We start from the raw sequence: 25,000 nt of genomic DNA, 5'->3' as shown, positions 1-25,000 counted from the left end.
CTCTGTTCATTGCTGCTTGCTACACTGCTGAACACACACTATGAAATGCTCAAACCTATGCACTGAACATATAAAATCAAAAAGATACACTTTAAAATGAACTTGATGTAAAAAAAAAAGTGCAGGATTAAAAAATAAACACATTTAAACACCTTTGAATGATCAGGATCACTGATTGATGTAAAGCACACACACACACAAGGCACCAGACATGGGGGGGGGCTTCAGTCTCCATGGCAACAGTGTGTGAAGGCGATCAGAGGATGGTGCATGGACACCCGCTGCTCTTCTGCTTCCCAGCGTGATTGGCAAGCTGAGGAGGACTTTCTGTCTCCTGGAACTTTCTACACATGAGAGGGAAACAGGAGAGAAAGAGAAAACTCTGCAAATCTTACTCACTCACAATTCCAACTCAGTTACTTAAAACTACACTGACCAGACATAACATTATGACCATCTGTCTAATATTGTGTTGGTTCCTTTTGCTGCTAAAACAGCCCTGACCCGTCCTGCACTGTGTATTCTGACCCCTTTCTATCAGAACCAGCATTAACTTCTTCAGCAGTTTGAGCAACAGTAGCTCGTCTGTTGGATCGGATCACACGGTCCAGCCTTCTCTCCCCACGTGCATCAATGAGCCTTGACCGCCCATGACCCTGTCTCCGGTTCACCACTGTTCCTTCCTTGGACCACTTTTGATAGATACTGACCACTGCAGACCGGGAACACCCCACAAGAGCTGCAGTTTTGGAGATGTTCTGATCCAGTGTTCTAGCCATCACTATTTGGTCCTTTTGGTCAAACTCGCTCAAATCCTTACACTTGTCCATTTTTCCTGCTTCTAACATCAACTTTGAGGACAAAATGTTGACTTGCTGCCTAATATATCCCACCCACTAACAGGTGCCATGATGAGGAGATACTCAGTCTGATTCACTTCACCGGTCAGTGCCCACAATGTTATGGCTGACCAGTGTATGATCTTCTAACATCAGCATTGTAAGCCATGGTGGTATTCAAGAGTCTTACCTTATTGCTCGCACCACCTCCAGGAAAGCCTCGTCCACGTTGTAGCGGTTCTTTGCTGATGACTCCATATAGTGGATCCGGTTCTCTTTGGCAAAAGACATGGCCTCTTCTCTTGACACCTAGATACACAACAGCGTTATTCTACACTCACACTAACACTAAGAAGTGTTTGTGGTGGGTGTGGCCTCTGCTGCTGATGTTCTTTTTGTTTGGATTGTGTTTATTAAAAAGGAGAAATAAATCTGAGGGTAAACAGAAGATAAACAATGTTGTGTTGCTGAAAGTTTCATAAACAGTAGAAGAGAAGGAAGAGGAAATGAGAAATAAGACTTGGGTGAAACTGTTAGATAAACTGGGGTCAGGATCTGGACTGAGAGCCTCTTAAAGGCCTGGTCAGTACCATGTCATAAGGTTGCTATAACCTCCATATGAGACCCTGTTCCACTCAGATGGGTGAATGCTGCGCTCTACAGTTCTGGTGAAATCTCTGTGATAGATATTAAAATTCTCACTTTACAAACACAATCTCATCGCCTGATAAACACACACACACACAAAATAAACACACATGAAAAACACACACACGAAATAAACACACACACACACATACACACACGAAATAAACACACATGAAATAAACACACACGAAATAAACACACACACACAAAATAAACACACATGAAATAAACACACACACGAAATAAACACACACACACACGAAATAAACACACATGAAATAAACACACATGAAATAAACACACACACGAAATAAACACACACACGAAATAAACACACATGAAATAAACACACACACGAAATAAACACACACACACGAAATAAACACACACACACGAAATAAACACACACACGAAATAAACACACACACGAAATAAACACACACACGAAATAAACACACACATGAAAAACACACGAAATAAACACACACGAAATAAACACACACACACGAAATAAACACACACACACACGAAATAAACATACACACACGAAATAAACACACACGAAATAAACACACATGAAATAAACACACACACACACGAAATAAACACACACACGAAATAAACACACACGAAATAAACACGCACACGAAATAAACACGCACACACGAAATAAACACACACACATGAAATAAACACACACACATGAAATAAACACACACACACGAAATAAACACACACACATGAAATAAACACACACACACGAAATAAACACACACACACACGAAATAAACACACACACACACGAAATAAACACACACACGAAATAAACACACACACGAAATAAACACGCACACACGAAATAAACACGCACACACACACACAAACCAGTGTGATGGAGTCTTTACCACTCTCTGCTGCTCCAGATCAGACTTGTTGCCCACCAGGACCATGGGGAAATCATCTCTGTCCTTTACCCTCAGGATCTGAGTGTGAAACTTCTGGATCTCGTTGTAGCTGTAAAGGAGTGAAGAGATGAGAGCTGCAGCACAGGGGAGGAGGTTCTCCACACTGCAGTACTGAGACCATGTCTGGTCAGCCCCAACACACTGACCACTGAACTCCACTGCTGACATACAGCATGCTTATAATGAAGAATAAATCAGGAGAAAACACACAACTCTCATAAGACTGACACTCACACACACGCACGCTCACACACACGCTCGCTCACACGCACGCTCACACGCACGCTCGCTCACACGCACACTCACACGCTCGCTCACACGCACGCTCGCTCACACGCACGCTCGCTCACACGCACGCTCACCGCATGCGCTCCTGGCAGCTCACACACAAGCTGCGCTCACCGCCTTGCGCTCACACACGCTCACCTTTCGCTCCTGCACACACGCTCGCTCACCACTGCCCGCTCACACCTTGCGCTCTCACACCTGCGCTCGCTCACGCTGCGACTCTACACCTTCACTGCGCTACCTTCATGCTTCCTGCATGCGACTCACACATCCTGCTCCTGCATGCTCCTGCACTTGTGACTCCTGCATGCAGCTCACCTGCGCTCCTGCAGCTCACACACGCTCATGCTCACCCTCCTGCGGCTCACACCTGCTCACCCACACACCTGCTCGCTCCTGCGACACCACTCGGCTCCACCATGCAGCTCATTTCACTGCATGCGCGTCGCTCCTGCATGCAGCTCCTGCATGCAGCTCGGCTCCTGCATACGCTCCACTCCTGCGCTCAGCTCCTGCATGCAGCTGCAGCTCGCTCACACCTGCAGCTAGGCTCCACACCTGCAGCTCACTCCTGCCATGAGGCTCGCTCCTGCATGAGCTCGCTCCTGCATGCAGCTCGCTCACCATGCTCAGGCTCCTGCCTTGCTCCTGCAGCTAGCTGCACGCTCACCTGCGCTCACCTGCGGCTCGCTCCTGCAGCTGGCTCTGCATGCCACCTGCAGCTCACCTGCCCGGCTCGCTCACCTGCAGCTCGCTCACCGCTCGCTCACCTGCACTGCTCTGCTCAGCTCCTGCTGCAGCTAGGCTCCTGCATGCGCTCGCTCTGCCATGCGCTCTGCAGCTCGCTCCACTGCATGCGGCTCTGCCTTTGGCTCACACACTGCAGCTCTGCGCTCACCTGCGCTCACCACCCACGCTCACCACCTGCGGCTCACACCTGCTCGCTCGCTCCTGCCTTTCATGACTCACTGCATGCGCTCCTGCATGCTCATTCATGCCTACTCTCACCGCATGCTCACTCCTCGCTCCCTGCCCACTTCGGCTCCATGCATTTCGGCTCTCAGCATGCAGCTCACTGGCTCACACCTGCGCATTCGCTCCACACTGCAGCTGGCTCCTGCATGCGCTCCTGCAGGCTCGACTCCTGCATGCGCTGGCTCCACCTGCGGCTCAGCTGCGCTCACACACCTGCGCTCCTGCATGCTCGCTCAGCTCTGCAGCTCGCTCACTGCATGCAGCTCACCTGCGCTCACACACCTGCGCTCGCTCACTGCATGCGGCTCGCTCCTGCTGCGCTCGCTCACACATGCAGCTCGCTCCTGCATGCGCTCACTGCAGCTCGCTCACACACGCTCCTGCCTCGCTCGGCTCAGGCACCAGCTCCTGCGGCTCACACCTGCAGCTCACGCTCACATGCGGCTCGCTCCTGCATGCGGCTCGCTCACCTGCCTTGCGCTCGCACACTGCATGCGGCTCGCTCACTGCATGCTCTCGGCTCACCACACTGCGCTCGCTCACCACATGCAGCTCACGCTCGCTCACCACGCCGCGCTCAAGCGCTGCGCTCTGCGCTCGCTCACACACTGCGCTCGCTCCTGCATGCGGCTCGCTCACCTGCCACATGCAGCTAAGCTCACCCACGCATGCGCTCGGCTCCTGCTGCATGCGCTCACCCTGCGGCTCGCTCACACACGCTCCACCACCGCTCGCTCACCGCATCGCTCCTGCAGCTAGCTCACTGCATGCCTCCTGCAGACTCGCTCACACTGCGCTCGCTCTGCGCTGAGCTCCTGCATGCTCCTGCAGCTCCACACACACACTCGCTCCTGCATGCGGCTCAGCTCCTGCATGCAGCTCCCACACTGGCTCAGCTCCTGCAGCTCGCTCCTGCATGACTCGCTCACACCTAGCCTCGCTCCTGCATGCAGCTCACACACCTGCTCGCTCCACACACCTGCTCGCTCCTGCATGCCCAGCTCCTGCGCTAAACTCGCTCACACACGCTCGCTCCTGCAGCACTCGCTCCATGCAGCTCGGCTCCCTGCACGCTAGCTCGGCTCACCAGCTCGCTCACCTTGCGGCTCGCTCCTGCATGCGGCTCCTGCACGCTCCCTGCCGCTGCGGCTCCACCGCATGCGCTCGGCTCCTGCATCGCTCGCACCTGCATGCTCGCTCACCGCATGCGCTCGCTCATGCATGCACTCGCTCCTGCATGCGGCTCACCGCATGCCTTGGCGCTCCTGCACGCTCGGCTCCTGCACCGCTGCGGCTCGCTCCACCGCTGCTCGCTCACCATGCGGCTCTCACCACATGCTCGCTCACGCGCCGCGGCTCGCTCCTGCATGCCCGCTCACCTATGCTCACACTGCATGCGACTCTGGCTCGCTCACACACACGCTCACAAACACTCTGCGCTGAGCTCACCATGCGCTCCTGCATGCTCGCTCCTGCATGCAGCTCACTCCACCATTCGCTCACACCTGGCTCGCTCTCACCTGCAGCTCCTGCAGCTCGGCTCCTGCATACGGCTCGCTCCTGCATGCGGCTCACTCCTGCATGCGCTCCTGCTCGCTCTGCATGCAGCTCACACACATGCTTTGACTCGCTCACACACGCTCCACCCATGCGCTCGCTCCTGCATGCCTCCTGTCTCGGCTCACCAGCTCACACATGCAGCTCGCTCCACACGCATGCGCTCACACACTGCGCTCCACACTGCAGCTCACACCTGCGCTCGGCTCCACCTTGCGCTCGCTCCTGCATGCTCAGCTCCTGCATGCATGTGCAGCTCACACCAGCTCGGCTCCTGCGCTCGGCTCTGCCTGCGCTCACCACCTGCGCTCACCACATGCGGCTCCGCTCTGCAGCTCGCTCTTGTGCATGCGCTCGCTCCACACCACGCTCGCTCACCGCATGCAGCTAAGCTCATGCGCTCACACACACGCTCGATCCACACACCCACGCTCGCTCACACACGCTCGCTCACACACACGGCTCGCTCACACGCTCGCTCACACACACCTGCGCTACGCTCACACACTGCTCGCTCACACACACTGCGCTCCACACACCTGCTCGGCTCACACACACCTGCTCGCTCCTGCATGCGCTCCTGCATGCGCTCACTGCAGCTCCACCATGCATCCCTCACATGCTCCTGCATGCGACTCTGCCTTGCACTCCTGCGCTCGCTCCTGCACTCACATGCCTCAGCTCCTGCAGCTCGCTCACTGCATGCAGCTCCTGACTCCTGCATTCAGGCTCCACCATGCATGCGCAGCTCGCTCCATGCAGCTCGCTCCACCATGCAGCTCGCTCACCTGCGCTCAGCTCAGCTCACCTGCCATGCAGCTCACTGCGCTCGCTCACACCCACCTCACACCAGCTCGCTCGCTCCTGCAGCTCAACTCCTGCATGCGCTCGCTCGCTCCTGCATGCAGCTGCTCACCACACTTCACGCAGCTCCTGCATGCGCTCCACACACTGCGCTCGCTCCACACAAGCTCGCTCACACACCTGCTCGCTCACACCTGCAGCTCGCTCACACACGCTCGCTCACACACACACCACGCTCGCTCACACACACACACCGCTCGCTCCACACCTGCAGCTCGCTCACACACACGCTCGCTCACTCACCTGCGCTCACACCTGCGCTCACACACCACGCTCACACACACGCTCACACACCTGCGGCTCACACACACACACACACACTGCGCTCGCTCACCTACACACCTGCAGCTCGCTCACACACACTCCTGCACGGCGCTCGCTCTGCGGCTGCGCTCACCACGCTGCCTTCACCACCTGCATTCGCTCCACCTGCATTTCGCTCACACACCTGCATTTCGGCTCCACACACCATCAGCTCGCTCACACGCACACAGCTCCACGGCTCCTGGGCGCTCACCATGTGCTAGGCTCCTGCATGCCTCGCTCCTGCCAGCTCGCTGCACTGCACACCTGCGGCTCGCTCCACCTGCGCTCCACACCGCGCTCTGCAGCTCGCTCCCTGGCCTGCTCACACCCACACACCTGCGCTCAGCTCCTGCCTGCAGCTCCTGCAGCTCGCTCCTGCCTGCGCTCCTGCTCAAACCTACCTAGGCTCAGCTCACCTGGCGCTCCACACACCAGCTCGGCTCACACAGCTCCACACCTGCTCGCTCACACAGCTGGCTCACACACCTGCTCACTGCGGCTCACACCTGCCTGGCAGCTCTGGCGCACCTGGCTGCTCACCACACACGCTCACACACCGCTCGCTCACACACCGCTCCTGCCAGCTCGCTCACACCCTGCCTAAGCGCTCTCCTGCCTGCGGCTCACCACTCGCTTGCGCTCACCGCTCGCTCACACACACGCTCACCACTAAGCTCGCTCACTCTGCAGCTAGCTCACCGCCTCACACACGGCTCACACACCACGCGCTCGCTCACACATTTCGCTCGCTCACACATGCCTGCGCTCACCACGCTCTAGCTCACGTCTCGCTCCTGCATGCATTTCACTCCTGCATGCATGCGCTCACCTCACTCACACACTATGTCTCACACCCAGACTCACACACACACACACACCAGCTCAGCTCCTGCATGCACTCACACACCTGCTCAGCTCACACACTCGCGGCACACACTGCTCACTCACACACGCTCCTCCACTCTGCTCGCTCACACTGGCTCGGCTCACACAGCTCGCTCCACACACACACCAGGCTCCTGCTAGGCTCACCATTTCAGCTCTGCGCTCCACACCTGCATGCACTAGAGCTCACACCTGCAGCCTCGGCTCCACACACTGCATTCACTCACCTGCATCGCTCACACAGCTCATTTCTCGCTACGCTCGCTCCTGCAGCTCGCTCACACACACACACTCTGCTCATCACACTGCAGCTCACACCTGCACGCTCGCTCACCACGCCTCCTGCGCTAAGCTCACACACATGCGCTCGCTCCACACACCGCTCGCTCACACACACAGCTCGCTCACACACTGCGCTCGCTCACACACGCTCAGTGCTCTTGCACACGCACCTGCAGCTCGCTCACACACACTGCGCTCCTGCAGCTGCGCTCACACACATGCCTTCGCTCACTGCATGCCTTTCGCTCACACACACTCAGCTCACACACCAGCTCGCTCCTGCAGCCTCCTGCAGCTCGCTCGCAGCTCCTGCAGCTCGCTCCCACACACACCTGCAGCTCACCCTGCAGCTCGGCTCACACAAGCTACGCTCACACACTGCTTCCCTTTGCACACACCTGCTGGCCTCCTCACACGCTCACCTGCTGCATTTGCTCACCATGCTGCATTTCCTCGGCTCACACACCGCTCGCTCACACCTGCATTAAAACTCTCACACACCGCATGCTAGCTCGCTCCACACCATGCGGCTCTGCACCTGCGGCTCCTGCAGCTCGCTCACACCTGCGACGCTCGCTCACACCTCAGGCTCACCTGCAGCTCACACACTGCGCTCACCTGCGGCTCGCTCGCTCACACAGCTCACCTGCGCTCCTGCACCCTGCAGCTGCAGCTCCTGCATTTCACTCACCTGGCTCGCACACCTGCATTTCTAAAACTCCACACACACACTCCTGTGCAGCTCACACCTGCGGCTCGCTCACACCTGCGCTCATGCGCTCACACACTGCTGCTCCACACACATTGGCCCTCGCTCACACCGCTCCTGCGCTCCTGCTCGCTCCTGCGCATGCGCTCACACACTGCGCTCGCTCCACCCCTGCCTTCTGGCTCACACTGCGGCCTAAGCTCGCTCACACCCTTGGCTCGCTCACACCTGCAGCTCGCTCACACAGCTGCAGCTCGCTCACACTGCAGCTCACACACACACCTGCGGCGCTCGCTCACCTGCGGCTCACACACCACTCGGCTCCTGCTCCACCACACTCCACCTGTGCTCGCTCCTGCATGCGGCTCGCTCACACACACTGCCTCGCTCACACAGCTCGCTCACACCTGCAGCTCGCTCACACACTGCAGCTCGCTCCTGCATGGCTCGGCTCACACACCGCTCACAGCTCGGCTCACACATGCTCGCTCACACTGCAGCCTCTGTATAGCTCACACCTCACTGGCTCGCTCACCATCACACACAGCATAGCTCCTGCTCGCTCGCATTTCACACACAAGCTCGCTCACACACAGCTAGGCTCGCTCACCTGCAGCTCGGCTCACACATGCCTTTCGCTCCTGCGCTCGCTCCATCGCTCACCTGCAGGATAACCCTGACACACACGTGCAGCTCACACCTCACACACAGCTGGCTCACACCGCGCTCGTTCACAGCTCGCTGGACACACACAGGATCAGCTCTCACAGATAACGCTCCCTCACGATGAGATAGGCTCACTGACATGCTGCTCCTGCAGCTGGCTCACACACTGCAGCTCTGCGCTCAAGGCTCAGGCTCTGCACAGCTAAGCGGACCATGCTGCTCACACGAAGCTCACACACTGACGGACTAGCGTTGCATATGGCCTCGGCTCACCATGAATGACTAGGCGGACTCTGCATATAACTTTGCATTACTGGCAGACGGCTCCTGCATACTAGGCTCCTGGTGCATTGACAGCTCATATGCATAGGACGGATGGCGGTTCATAGCTGACGTCGGTGGACGAGACTCAGGCGACCTGCACTCACACACGGTGGTCGCTCACACACACACACCTGCATTCAAACCTGCATGCGGACAGGGCTCTCGATCACCTGGCGGCTCACACACACATTTCGAGCTCCTGCACACTCCTGATCTAGACTCACACACCTGCATTTCTCGGCTCACACACCTGCAGCTCGGCTCACCTGCGGCTCGGCTCACACATGGCTCTCTCACCATTCCTCCCACCTACAGCTCAGGGCTCCACACACCTGCCTAGGCCTCCACACCTGCAGCTCTGCACCTAGCTCCTCACACACCATGTGACTCACACACCTGGCTCGGCTCACACACACTGCTCCTCACCTGGCTCGCTCACACCTGCAGCTAAACACACACACGGCTCAAACTCCTGCATTCGCTCCTCACCAAACTCCTGCCTAGCTCGCTCACACACACACACATGGCTCGGCTCACACCTGCTAGCTCACACCTGCATTGGCTCGGCTCCTGCACACTCCTGCATTTCACTCGCTACATGACTTTCAGCTCCACCTGCAGCCTCGCTCACACTGCTCGCTCACACCACACTCTAGGCTCGCTCCTGCACCTGCCACATAAGCTCACACACCTGCAGCTCCTGCAGCTCGCTCCTGCATGCATTTCTAGCTCCTGCATGCAGCTCGCTCACACATTCGCTCACACCTGCAGCTCGCTCACACACTGACTCTGCAGCCCTCTGGCTCACACCCAGCGTCGGCTCCCACACACACACACATTTCGGCTCAGCTCCCAGCATTTCACAGCTCCACACCTGCACTCGGCTCACACACCTGCATTTAGGCTCACCTGCATGCCTCGACTCACACACCATGCCTCACCTGCATGCGGCTCACCTGCATGCTGACTCACACTGCATGCGACTCCTGCATCGGCTCCACACCTGCGATCGCTCCCCTGCATTCGGCTCACCACCTGCTCCTAGCGCTCCCACCTGCAAGCTCGCTCCTGCTCCCTCACTAGCTCATAGGCTCCTGCATTACTCCTGCAGCTCGCTCCCCCCACCTGCACAGCTAGGCTCACACACAGCTCGCTCCTGCATGCCCACTCCTGCAGCTCGCTCCTAGGCCTTCAGCTCCTCAGCTCACACACCTGAGCTCGCTCACACCTGCGCTCGCTCCCTGCCTTTCGCTCTCACCTGCCTGCGCTCGCTCACACCTGCTTTCGCTCACACATTTCGGCTCCACCACTGCCTCGCTCACACACTGTCGCTCCTGCAGCTCGCTCCTGCAGCTCGCTCACTGCAGCTCGCTCACACCTGCTCGCTCACACACACACCTGCGCTCGCTCACACACTGGCTCACACACATTCTCGCTCTGCATGCCAGCTCCTGCAGCTCGCTCCTGGCTAGCTCTAAGCTAAGCTCGGCTCACACAGCTTTCTACCGCTCACACACCACGCTCGCTCGCTCACACACATGCTCGCTCACACACATGCTCAGCTCCACACACACACCCACTCTGCACGGCTCGCTCCTGCGCAGCTCTGCATTGCTCGCTCCTGCACATTTCGGCTCTGCCGCTCGCTCCTGCGGCTCGCTCGCTCCTGCATGCAGCTCGCTCCTGCATGCACTCCTGCAAGCTAAGCTCTCGCTCCTGCATGGCTGCTCGCTCCCTGCATGCCACGGTTCGGCTCCTGCACGCTGAGCTCCACATGCGCTTGGCTCCACCATGCCTCTGCTCCTGCCTGCTTATTTCGCTCCACACCGCTCCTGCGCTCACACACACCGGCTCGCTCACACACCATGCTCACACACCACATGCTCTGCGCTACATCAGCTCCCCACCTGCAGCTCGGCTCCTGCTCTTTCACTCACCTGCGCTTTCGCTCACACACTGCAGCTCGCTCACACACCTGCGCTGCACACACAGACACGCTCCACACACCTGCATGCAGCTCACTCCTGCATACGCAGCTCCACTCCTGCATGCAGCTCCTGCGCTCGCTCCTGCCAGCTCAGCTCGCTCGCTCACACACAGACACGCTCACACACAGACACGCTCACACACAGACACGCTCACACACAGACACGCTCACACACAGACACGCTCACACACAGACACGCTCACACACACGCACGCTCACACACACGCTCGCTCACACACCATGCCGCTCACACACCACGCATGCGGCTCACACACCTGCGCTCGCTCACACACTGCAGCATTTCGCTCACACACCACGCTCGCTCACACCTGCGCTCGCTCACACACTGCAGCTCGCTCACACACTGCCTTCGGCTCGCTCACCGCATTTCGCTCAGCACTCGCACCTGCATGCGCTCACTCCACCCGCCATGCGGCTCTGCGCTCGCTCCACCTGCATGCGCATAAACACTCCTGCATGCATGCATGCGCCTCTGCAGCTCGACTCCTGCCCATGCGCTCCTGCGCCTGCATGCACCTGCGGCTCGCACCTGCAGCTCGCACCTGCGCTCCTGCATGCAGCTCCTGCGCTCGCTCCTGCGGCTCGCTCACGCCTGCCAGCTCATGGCTCGCGTGCTACTGCACTCCTGCATGCGCTCGCTCACGCACTGCAGCTCGCTCCGCATTTCGCTCCTGCGCGTTCACCCTGCGGCTCACGCACACACTCACACTGCGCTCGCTCCACGCTGCATGCGCTCCTGCATGCGCTCTCTGCGCACACACTCCTGGCATGGCGGCTCACCACGTCGCTCGCTCACGCTCATTCACTCACTCCTGCGGCTCACTCCTGCGCTCACTCCTGCGGCTCACTCCACCGCTCACTCCTGCGCTCACACCTGCCCTTGCGCCTGCCTTTTGCGCACACCTGCATGCACCTGCATGCGCACCCCTGCACTCCGCAGCGCTCTGCCGCTGCTCTGCATGCAGCTCACACGCATGCGCTCACTCCACACACACACCACGCCGCGCACAAGCTCACTCCATGCGCCTTGCGGTCCTGCGCACACATGTGCTCAGCGCCGCACGCTCACGCGCTGCGGCTCACCGCGCAGCTCACTCACACACACACGCACTTGCTTGCTGCACTGCGGCTCACGCTGCGCACACCACGCTCACTCGCGCACACACTGCGCTCACTACGGCGCACTGCGCTCACTCTGCGGCTCACTCACTGCGGCTCACTCACTGCGCTCACTCTGCGCTCACTCACACAGCTCACGGCGCTCACACACACACTCACCATGCGGCTACGCCGCGTCTCACTCACACCTGCCTTGCGCATGCGCAAGCTCACTCCATGCGCTGGCTCCTCCATGCGCACAAGCTCACTCCTTGCGCCTTGCACACGGTCCTGCGCACACATGTGCTCAGGCATGCGGCTCACCGCATGCAGCTCACTCCACACACCTGCGCTCCTTGCACATGCACACCGGCTCCGCACATGCGCACACACCACGCTCACTCGCGCACCTGCGGCTCACTTTCGGCGCACACCGGCTCACTCGGCGCACACCGCGCTCCACTCCTCCTTTCGCACACACACGCTCACTCACTCGCGCACACACACACTCACGCACACTGCGGCTCACGCTGCGCTCACTGCATAGCATGCGCTGAAGCTCACTCCATGCGCACAAGCTCACTCCATGCATGCGCCAGCTGCAGGTCCTGCACGCACATGCTCAGCGCGCTGCCGCTCACCGCATGCCGACTCTGCATACGCTCACTCACACACACACACGCTCCATGCGCACACCACGCTCACTCCGGCGCGCACATGCGCTCACTTTCGGCGCACACACGCTCACTCGCGCGCACACACGCTCACTCACTCGCGCACACACGCTCACTCACTCGCGCACACACGCTCACTCACTCGCGCACACACGCTCACTCACTCGCGCACACACACGCTCACTCACTCGCCCGCGCACCTGCGCTCACGCACCTGCGCTGGCTCGCTCACTACGCACTCGCTCCAGCGCCGCGGCTCACGCGCCTGCGGCTCCGCTCGCGCTCAGACGCCACTCACCTTGACTCACTCCAGCGCACTGCGCTGCGGCTCGCTCACCTGCGGCTCGCTCACGCACCGGCCGCATTCGTGTGAGCACGTCATTCCTGCGTCCTGCAGCGCTCCCTCCATGCCCTCCACCTCATGCGCACACGCTCACTCGGCTGCACACACCACTCACTCGTACACACACGGCTCCTCACTCGCGCACACACCACGCTCTCACTCCACTCCGCACACACACGGCTCCACTCACTCATGCGCACACACCACGCTCACTCACTCGCGCACACACCGCGCTCACTCACTCGCACACCATACGGCTCACTCACTCGCGCACACACGCTCACTCACTCGCGCACACACACTCCACGCACCGGCTCTCATGTGGCTCACGCGCTCGCTCACTCAGCCTTTGGCTCGCTCCACGCACACTGCGGCTCAAGCTCACTTGGCACCTGCGGCTTCGCTCACGCACACACGCTCGCTCACTCACATGCTCGCTCACGCACGCACGCTCACTCACACGCATGTGCTCACGCGCGCTCCCTCACGCACGCACACTCGCAAACACACATGCTCACTCAGTCGCGCACGCTCACTCGCGCACACACATGCTCACTCGCACACACTTTCACTCACTCGCACACACTTTCACTCACTCGCTGCGGCTCACGCTGCGGCTCAGCCAGCTGCCTGTGCCAGACTCACTCGGCGCCGCTTGCCACTGCAGACTCACTCGCCTATGCCACTGCACGCCATGCTCACTGTATGCCTTGCACACCTGCAGCTCACTCACGCACACACTGCGCACTCACGCATGCCTTTCGCCACTCGGCTCATGCGTACGCGTGCACTCCTCCATGCGCTCACTCCATGCAGTCCTTTCATGAGCCTGCGCTCGCTCACTGCATGACACACTGCGCTCGCTCACTCTTGAGCCACCTGCATTTCGTCCACTCGGCAGCACCTGCCGCTCACTCACTCGCACACCTGCATTTCACTCACTCGGCGCACACACTGCATGCGCTCACTCAGCACACCTGCATGCGGCTCCCACACACACCTGCGCTCCACTCGCGCACACACACACCTGCAGCTCACTCGGCACACACCTGCGGCTCACTCGCACACACACCTGCAGCTCACTCGGCGCACACACACCTGCGGCTCACTCGCACACACACACCTGCGACTCACTCGGCACACACACACTGCGGCTCACTCGGCGCACACACAGCTCCACGGCACACACACCTGCAGCTCACTCGCGCACACCTGCGCTCCACTCCACTCGGCGCACCTGCGCTCACTCACTCCTCGCGCACACACACGCTGCACGACTCTGCACGCATGCGCTGCATGCGCTCGCTCACACGCACGCTCACACGCACGCTCACACGCACGCAAACACTCACACGCACGCACGCACGCTCACACGCTCGCTCACACGCACGCTCACACGCACGCTCACACGCACACGCTCGCACGCACACACGCTCACACGCACGCACACGCCACACGCCTGCCGCCACGACGCCACACGCCACTTCCATGCGCACGCACGTGCGCACACGCTCACACGCACGCTTGCTCACACGCACGCCACGCACACGCCGCCACACGCCACACACGCCACACACACGCGGCTCGCACACCTCCCTGCACGCACCATGCCACTGCATGCACGCGCAGGCATGCTCGCCACACGCACGCCACACGCACGCTCACGCCACTCACGCCACTCCTGCGCCACTCACACGCCACCACGCCACGCACACGCCGCTCACGCACACTGCGCCACGCACACACGCTCACACACACACACGCTCACGCATACACGCTCACACACACACACGCAGGCACACACGCTCACGCACACGCTCACACGCACGCACGCACAAGCTCACTCACGCACGCACAAGCTCACTCACGCACGCACAAGCTCACTCACGCACGCACGCACACGGTCACACGCACACATGCTCACGCGCACGCTCACACGCACGCTCACACGCACGCTCACTCACACACACACACGCTCACTTGCACATGCACACACGCTCACGCACGCACACACGCTCACTCGCGCACACATACGCTCACTCGCGCACACACACGCTCACTCGCGCACACACGCTCACTCACTCACTCGCGCACACACACACGCTCACTCACTCGCGCACACACACTGCCACGCACCTGCACGCGACGCTCACCGCCACTGCGCTCGCCACGCTCGCCACTCACGCCGCCACGCAGCACGCCGCCACACGCATGGCGCCACGCTGGCCTCCTCACGCACGCTCATGCACGCACACACGCTCATGCACACGCCACCACCTGCGCACGCGACACACGCCACTCACACACGCCACGCACCTGCACGACTCACTCCGCCACATGCGCACACACGCCACTCACTGCGACACGCCACTCACTGGCACCTCGCACACACGCCACTCACTCGCGCACACACGCCACTCACTCCACACGCCACTCACTCGCGCACACACGCCACTCACTCCTCGGCACACACGCCACTCACTGCGCGACACACGCCACTCACTCGCGACACACGCCACTCACTTCCGCGGCGCTCACTCACTTGGCCGCCACTCACTACCGCGCACACACGCACTCGCGCACACACTCACGCACGGCTCCACACACGCCACGCGGCTCATGACTCGCCACTCACGCCGCACACACGCCGCCACTCACATGCCGCCACGACGACGCCACTCACGCACACATGCTCACGCACGCACGCCACTCACACGCATGCGCCACGCGCTTCCTCACGACGACACCGGCGCACACACACGCTCACTCACTCGCGCACACACATGCTCACTCAGTCGCGCACGCTCACTCGCGCACACACATGCTCACTCGCACACACTTTCACTCACTCGCACACACTTTCACTCACTCGCGAACGCTCACGCGCACGCACACGCCGCCACTCGCAAGACGCACACGCTGGCCACTGACGCGACACTCGCCACTGCAAGACGCACACGCCGCTCACTCAAGACGCACACGCCGCCACTCAAGACGCACACACGCACGCCGGCGCCACTCAAGACGCACACACGCCTTCACTACAAGACGCACACACGCGCCACTCAAGACGCACACGCCGCCACTCGCGCAAGACGCACACACGCCGCCACTCGCACACACACACGCACTCACGCACGCACTCGCACTCGCTCACGCACGTGCACGCATGCACTCACTCACGCACGCTCACTCACGCTCGCTCACTCGCAAACACACACGCTCGCTCACTCGCAAACACACACACGCTCGCTCACTCGCGCACACACACACACGCTCACTCGCGCACACACGCTCACTCGCGCACACACGCTCTCTCGCGCACACACGCTCTCTCGCGCACACACGCTCTCTCGCGCACACACGCTCTCTCGCGCACACACACACACGCTCACTCACACACACGCTCACTCGCGCACACACACACACGCTCACTCGCGCACACACACACGCTCACTCGCGAACACACACGCACATACCTCACGCTCGCTCGCCAGCAGCTCGGCTCACTTTCAGCACACACCTGCGCACATACCTCCATTTCCGCTCGCACGCACAGCGGCTCAGCACGCCTGTGGCCTCGCCATCCTGCGGTTTGCTCATGCGCTGCGGCTCGCTCACCACGGCTCGCTCCTGCGCTTTGCGCTCACATGCAAACCTGCGCTGGCTCTCTGCGCTCCTGCGGCTCGCTCTCTCGAGCTCCTGCGGCTCGCGCTCTCTCGCTCCTGCGGCTCATGCTCCTCCACGCTTTCGCCTGCACTCAACATGCCTTTCGCCACATGCACTTTTCGCTCGCTCACTATATGGCGCTCACACACTCGCGCTCTCGCTCACACACACTCGCGCTCTCGCTCACACACACTCGCGCTCTCGCTCACACACACTCGCGCTCTCGCTCACACACACTCGCGCTCTCGCTCACTCGCGCTCTCGCTCGCTCTCGCTCACACACACTCGCGCTCTCGCTCACACACACTCGCGCTCTCGCTCACACACACTCGCGCTCTCGCTCACTCGCGCTCTCGCTCACGCACGCACTCGCTCGCTCACTCGCACGCGCTCACACACTCGCGCTCTCACGCACGCACTCGCTCACGCACGCACTCGCTCACGCACGCACTCGCTCACGCACGCACTCGCTCGCTCACTCGCACGCGCTCACACACTCGCGCTCTCGCTCACGCACACTCGCGCTCTCGCTCACGCACACTCGCGCTCTCGCACACTCGCGCTCTCGCTCACGCACACTCGCGCTCTCGCTCACGCACACTCGCGCTCTCGCTCACGCACGCTCGCGCTCTCGCACGCTCGCGCTCTCGCACACTCGCGCTCTCGCTCACGCACACTCGCGCTCTCGCTCACGCACACTCGCGCTCTCGCACACTCGCGCTCTCGCACACTCGCGCTCTCGCACACTCGCGCTCTCGCACACGCACACTCGCGCTCTCGCACACTCGCGCTCTCGCTCACACACACTCACGCTCTCACACACTCGCTCACACACTCGCTCACACACACACACTCAGACCTACCTTCCGATGTCATTCAGAGCAAACACCAGTAAGAAGCCTTCTCCAGATCTCATGTATTGCTCTCTCATCGCCCCAAACTCTTCCTGACCAGCTGTGTCCAAAACTAACACACACACACACCAGAGTTAGAGGTCAACATAATTCCTCATTATTATTTTTTAAAGTCTCTAAAACTACATGTTTTGTCTATATACTGACAATGACTGAGAATAAAAATCCATGAAAGTCATTAAACAACAAAAAGGCACTGAAACAGATCTACCTGGATGAATATGCAAATTAGGAAACACCCCCATATCCTTCCGACATCCCTGAAAGCCTGATATTTCTAGTATTAGTAAACTTAGCTCCCTGCTTAAATGGGCATGAGTGTGACTTCAGTAAGATTTTTGATTTTTATTCTTTCAGAAAATAACATTACTATGACAACCAATTTATTACCAACATTTAACTACTTACACATCTAGCTAGCTTAGCATACAGGTTTCTGTGGCTAAAACATAATGTTTTAGTGACATCACAAAAGACACCCCTGAAGAACCTGGCTTTTAATATTTACACTATATTGCCAAAAGTTTTGGGACACCCTCCAAATCATTGAATTCAGGGGTTGGGCTCGGTCACTTAATGCTTCAGCATACCAAGACATTTTGGACAATTTCATGCTCCCAACTTTGTGGGAACAGTTTGGGGATGACCCCTTCCTGTTCCAACATGACTGCACCAGTGACCAAAGCAAGGTCCATAAAGACATGGATGAGTGAGTTTGGTGTGGAGGAACTTGACTGGCCTGCACAGAGTCCTGACCTCAACCCCATAGAACACCTTTGGGATGAATTAGAGTGGAGACTAACAGTTTGTGGGTCATCCCCAAACTGTTCCCACAAAGAGCATGAAACTGTCCAAAATGTCTTGGTATGCTGAAGCATTAAGTGACCAAGCCCAACCCCTGAATTCAATGATTTGGAGGGGTGTCCCAAAACTTTTGGCAATATAGTGTATATAAGAAATTTAGCATTTCGTTTATGCAGATTTTTTTTTCTACATTTAGATCTTTAAAGATTCAGACAAGGTTGAGAACTACTGAGTTAATTATTAAAACATGTTTAATCTGACTTCACTGACTGTTACAGTCCACACACACACACACAATGCAAGAAGGTGAAGATCACCACATACTGTCTAATCGGGTCTCCTTCCCATCCACGGTGCAGATTTTGGTGTATGAGTCCTCGATGGTGGGGTCATAGTCAGACACGAAGTATGACTGTGTGGTGATGAGAAGAGACAGAAGTTACAGTGTGTGTGTGTGGTATGTCGTATCTCTCACACCTACAGGCTGCAGGGCTCAGGCATGAGAAGACATGTCCACAAGACACACCTTCTACAGCATTCTCAGCCATCACAAACTGACTCTCACTATTGACCAAAACAACTGCACATAATTATACTACACACACACACAGTTACAATCGTGATCTGCTCCACAGAGGAGAGTGTGATTTTAAAAATGTTCTCTACAGTATTAAAAGGCTGAGATGATGTAGTACTGGACGATGATGATATCACAATAAATATCACAAAACACATTTCTGAGATATCCTGATGTCTTTACAAGAGTGTATAGAAGCAGCTGATTTGTTTTCAACTTTTTACAGATTTGTTTTAAACACTTATGCAGGAGATTTACTAAAACAATGCTTAGGGGGAAAAAAAACAAGAAAATGACAATTTGTATAAAACGATAGCAGGCTACAAATGGAGACGGAGAAAAGACAGTAATGAGAAACACAGACAGTAAGAAAAGCTTGAACCGAGTTTTCTCCTGAGTCATGTAGATGATTGTAGACAGTAAACTAAGCTTTAGAAACATCTTCATTCCTCCCTCTTTCATTAGGTGTGTTTGTATTATATACTTTGTGTGAGAATTGTGATGATTTTTTCATATCTACTGTGGAATAATTCTGTGTTAGGACAGAAGTGTCCACTGTCACTGCCCTGCGCTGTAAAGGAAGCTCCATCAATAAGAGGTTTATGAAGACACAGGCGTGTGTGAAGCCCAGGGCTGTGTTTGATCTAGCACGGCTCTGATGAAGTGAAAATTCACACACTGTACAGCTTGAAGGTTCGGTTCCTGATCTCTGTTCCTTAAAGTCACGGGTTCAGATCCGGTTAGGGCCGAATGATCACCTGATCAAACTGTGTCTCGATATGGAGATGAAGCTACAGGACCATGTGCTTCTGCAGGTCTCCTCCATCATCACTCACATGATTCACGTCACCTGGCAGCATGTGTGAAACCGTTAAAGATCACTTTGTTAAAGCAGAAGGTGAATGTAAACACTCAGGAGTGTGTAACGCTGCCCTTCTCTCAGGACATTCAGGCTGTGTGGGATTAGAACACACGTCCACTCCTCCCTGTTGGAACACACCTGACACAGCAGTGGCTCATTAACACAGCCATCCTTACCTGGGCAGAGTTTCCTCAAAACAGTCAATTCATAAAAATCTTCTTGGAACGGTCCATCAGGTAAAATCTGACTGGTCAGGAGTTGATTAATTCTCTAGGACAGCAGATCTGACCGCTTTATTTATCATTAAAGCACTTTCAGCTCCTACACGTGGACGAGTACAAGCGGACGTCCTGCTGATGAAGAGATTCAAAAATAATCTTTGAGATGATGAATTATCTTTTATCTTACATTTGTGGAAGGAGTCTCCAGTGTCAGTGTGAGTAAAGATCTCTGACATCTTCAGGACAGAGAAGATTACACACCTTTCTCAGTAATAATGTGAAAAGCTGTGGGGTTTTTGTCTTCAGAGAAAAAGAATAGAAAAGAAAAGAAAAGAAAAGAAAAGAGAGAGAGATGATGAGATGAGGGAAAGACTGTTAATAGCTGCTATAACGTGTGACAACAGGATCTACGCTGTTTCTCTCATGTTCCACATCACTGAACACAGATACTGTTCTTTACATTTCTGACATTTAGCAGACGCTCTTAAGGGCCTCACTCAGGGGCCCAGCAGGAGCAGATTGGGGGACCTGGGATTTGAATAAAACACTTTAAAATACCTGAGATGATAGAACAGGAAATTAATCAACTTCAGGTTGGTAACAGTAACCTGGGTTATTTTCCTACACCTACATACCCCTGTGAACTCTGTGTGTGTGTGTGTGTGTGTGTGTGTGTGTGTGTGTTACCTGGATGAACTGAATAGTGAGGGCGCTCTTGCCCACGCCACCTCCACCCACCACCACCAGCTTGTATCTCTCCTCCTCTGCCGACATGCTTCTGCTTCAGGAAAGAGAGAAAAACTTCATTAAAACTCACTCCAGTAAAATCAAACAGCTCTAAATGTCCATGGCTCCGTTCCTCTGTATTCACACACGAAGCTAACCCAAGCTAACTGAAGCTAGCCGCCGCCGAGCTCGTGACGAATTCTCCTCAGATTAGCCTGTTAGCTCTCGGAGCTCGACATGTCTGAGTTTCACCTCAGCGCCGCCTTAAAGCGCTCAAAGTCTTCCTGCTGACGTGTTTCAGTGTGAACGGAGCGCGTGAGGAATAAAAGGATCAAATCTGCTGTAAAGGCTGAGAAAAAGAGAGAGAAAAGCTCTTACCTTCTTTACACCGCCGCCTGGAGTAAATTACCCTGATTAGCTTCTGCCAAAGTTCGCGAAGTCCGAGTTAAAAGTTAAAGTGAGGAAGCGGACAGAAGAGCTGATGAACTTCCTCAAAACCTGCTGAATTTCATCCACTGATCACACACACTCACACACCATCTCCATAAACCCCAAGAAATAAAGATCTCAGGAATGCGTGCTGGATTTTTCCCCCTGGTGATTTTTCCCCAACAGGCGCGCTCGCTCTCTCTCTCTCTCTCTCTCTCGCTGTTTTTCGTGGCCAGAGGCGACTTTGTTCTTCTTTCTCTTCAGGGTTGCCAGATTGACCGCATAGCCCTCTCTAACAGCTAACTAATGTTAGACTTTCTAACACACTCTGTATTAGTATCTGTGAGCATATCCATACACAGAAATGAAACTGAATTAAATTCAGTATAAACTCTAAATCCAGACTCTTTATTCTGAAACAGAGTAAAATAAAATCCCGGGTATAAAACAGCAGTTTCCTCTCCTCCTCACCTATATCACTCCATCACCACCACTTTTACATTTACGACATGTGGAAGCTATCTTAATTCAGAGAGATGTACAGAAGTCTCCATCAGTGAATTCATCAATTCACACATTCTCCATCATCACCATCATCATCCTTTATCATCATCCTTCATCATCATGATTGTCATCACCATCATCATCCATCATCATCATCCTTCATCATCATCATTGTCATCACCATCATCATCCTTCATCATCATCATCATTGTCATCATCATTGTCATCACCATCATCATCCTTCATCATCATCATCATTGTCATCACCATCATCATCATCATCATTGTCATCACCATCATCATCCTTCATCATCATCATCATCATCATCATCCTCCATCATCCTTCATCATCATCATTGTCATCACCATCATCATCATCATCATCATTGTCATCACCATCATCATCATCATCATTGTCATCATCACTGTCATCATCATTGTCATCACCATCATCATCATCATCATTGTCATCACCATCATCATCATCATCATCCTTCATCATCCTTCATCATCATCATTGTCATCATCATTGTCATCATCACTGTCATCATCATTGTCATCACCATCATCATCATCGTCATCACCATCATCATCATCATCATCATCCTTCATCATCATCATTGTCATCATCACTGTCATCATCATTGTCATCACCATCATCATCATCATCATCATCATTGTCATCACCATCATCATCCTTCATCATCATCATCATCATCATCATCCTCCATCATCCTTCATCATCATCATTGTCATCATCACTGTCATCATCATTGTCATCACCATCATCATCATCGTCCTTCATCATCCTTCATCATCATCATTGTCATCATCACTGTCATCATCATTGTCATCACCATCATCATCATCATCATTGTCATCACCATCATTATCCTTCATCATCATCATCCTTCATCATCATCATTGTCATCATCATCATCATCCTTCATCATCATCATTGTCATCATCATCCTTCATCATCATCACCATCATCATCCTTCATCATCATCACCATCATCATCCTTCATCATCATCACCATCATCATCCTTCATCATCATCAGTCATCACCACTCTAAACTGTGTGAGACTGTTTCTATAATCATGCATACAAAGACAGTATTTTGTAATTAATGTAATCATCAGCTCACAATATTCTCTAACATTTAGTTTGTTTATATTTATATTCTAGAAGAGAATATTCTGAGTAGATAAAAAGAAAATAATATCTTTATATGCAGGAGACAGTCTCACATCTCTAGTTGAGAGTGATGATGATGCAGCATTTGACACAGTAAACCACAAGACTCTCTTGTCCACCCTCAGGAGTCTTGGAATTTGTGGAACAGCATGGGAATGGTTTGCTTCCTACCTGGATGGTCACTCATATCAGGTAACATGGAGGGGATGGACATCTGCTCCAAGCAGACTCTCCACTGGTGTTCCACAAGGCTCAGTACTTGGTCCTCTCCTTTTCTCCCTCTACACCCACTCTCCCGCCCAGGATCTTGCATTATCTCTGAACAACTCCATGATCTCCCCTTCAGCCACTGCTCGCAACCTCAGGGGACAATCAACTGTCCTTTCCCTTCCACGTTACTAATGTCACACGTTCATGTTGGTTTCTTCTGTACAACATCAGAAGGATTAGACCATTCCTATCCACACAGGCTACTCAAGTGCTTGTTCAGTCTCTGGTCATTTTGAGACTGGACTACTGCAGCTCTCTACTGGCAGGTCTTCCTCTGAACACAATTCATCCACTGCAAATGATCCAAAATGCTGCTGTGTGACTTGTTCTCATTCTGCCTAAGTTCTCCCACACCACCCCACTGCTGCTCCTCCACTGGCTGAAGACCTACCTCTTTCTCAAGCACTTAAACACTTTTACTGTTTTTATGTATTGTTATATGTTTAAAACAAAACAAAAATTTCTGCTAATGGTCTCCCGAGTCTGTGATCTACTGACCCACTGTTAATGTATTCAATGATAGAGACTTAAAGCACTTTTGTATGTCAATCTAGATAAGACAATCTGCCAAATGCCAGAAATGTACATGTAAATGAAGGATGTGACCCAGTATTGACCTGGGGTCAATACTGTACCTGGGTCAGTACTGATTCCTTCCACACATGTAACATAAACAAATACCTAGTACTTGAATTTACACCACCACAGCCCTAACTATTCACTTACTGAGGATGAGTGAATGGACAGAGTAAATACAGGAAATATCACCTGGTCATGCTAATGTTAATGAATGTTTAGATCTCTCCTTCTTCTGCTTCTTCTTCTTCTTTGTCTTCTTCTTTATTTATTTATTTATTTGTTTGTTTGTTTGTTTGTTTCCTTTCTTTCATGTATACACAGTTTGTCCCTATAGTAAGGTCTGTGTAGTGTACATCTAAAGCCATCACTACAGTAAACCTTTTCCCATCAGGTAGAAGAGAAGAGTGTGTCATGTTATAAATTCTGTAGGAGAAAAAGTCTACATGTGTAGCTGGGAAAAATACCTGAGAAGAGAATCCTGTCAGTCTGTAGTAGGTACTAACAACGAGGGATCCCTGTGTACCTGGCAACCCAGCCCCAGCCCACCGTTTCAGATGAACAGCTCGGGAGTGTCTCCTGTCTGCCTTTAAATCTCTCTCCCTCACACACACACACACACACACACACACACACACACACACCGCTGATCACCACAGAGTAGATAAAGTTTTTCCCTCAGTGTGCTAATATCAGGGTGTTTGTAGCTCTGATGCTAACTGATAACAGATGATATTTCTGTGCGTTATTAGCTCTGAATATACACATCTTTTAAAATACTCAGTTATACACTGACGCACCGGGCCTTACGGATAATA

The 25,000-nt window shown here is 55.0% G+C and overlaps 1 protein-coding gene across 2 annotated transcripts in view; it reads right to left on the bottom strand.

Moving 5' to 3' along the window:
- rras (RAS related) overlaps window positions 1-21,875 on the bottom strand; it is a 22,083-nt gene extending 208 nt beyond the window's left edge. Inside the window, exons 1-7 of one of the 2 annotated variants that reach the window (XM_058416821.1) lie at window positions 21,583-21,875; window positions 21,166-21,256; window positions 19,143-19,230; window positions 17,964-18,066; window positions 2,393-2,501; window positions 1,030-1,148; window positions 1-344 (exon numbers count right to left, since the gene is read on the bottom strand). The exon at window positions 1-344 is cut by the window's left edge and continues 208 nt beyond it. In XM_058416821.1, the coding sequence (XP_058272804.1) occupies window positions 257-344; window positions 1,030-1,148; window positions 2,393-2,501; window positions 17,964-18,066; window positions 19,143-19,230; window positions 21,166-21,252 (594 nt within the window). In that variant the 5' untranslated portion in view covers window positions 21,253-21,256; window positions 21,583-21,875 and the 3' untranslated portion in view covers window positions 1-256. Of the gene's footprint in view, window positions 345-1,029; window positions 1,149-2,392; window positions 2,502-17,963; window positions 18,067-19,142; window positions 19,231-21,165; window positions 21,260-21,582 lie in introns of both variants that reach the window. The other variant, XM_058416812.1, reaches the window with a different exon arrangement.
- Between the last annotated feature and the right edge of the window lie 3,125 nt (window positions 21,876-25,000).

Source organism: Hemibagrus wyckioides, linkage group LG02 (genome assembly GCF_019097595.1).
Source record: "Hemibagrus wyckioides isolate EC202008001 linkage group LG02, SWU_Hwy_1.0, whole genome shotgun sequence".
Taxonomy (NCBI): Eukaryota; Metazoa; Chordata; class Actinopteri; order Siluriformes; family Bagridae; genus Hemibagrus; species Hemibagrus wyckioides.
The sequence above is the reverse complement of the archived record's forward strand: the minus strand, read 5'-3'. Positions and strand labels throughout refer to the sequence as shown.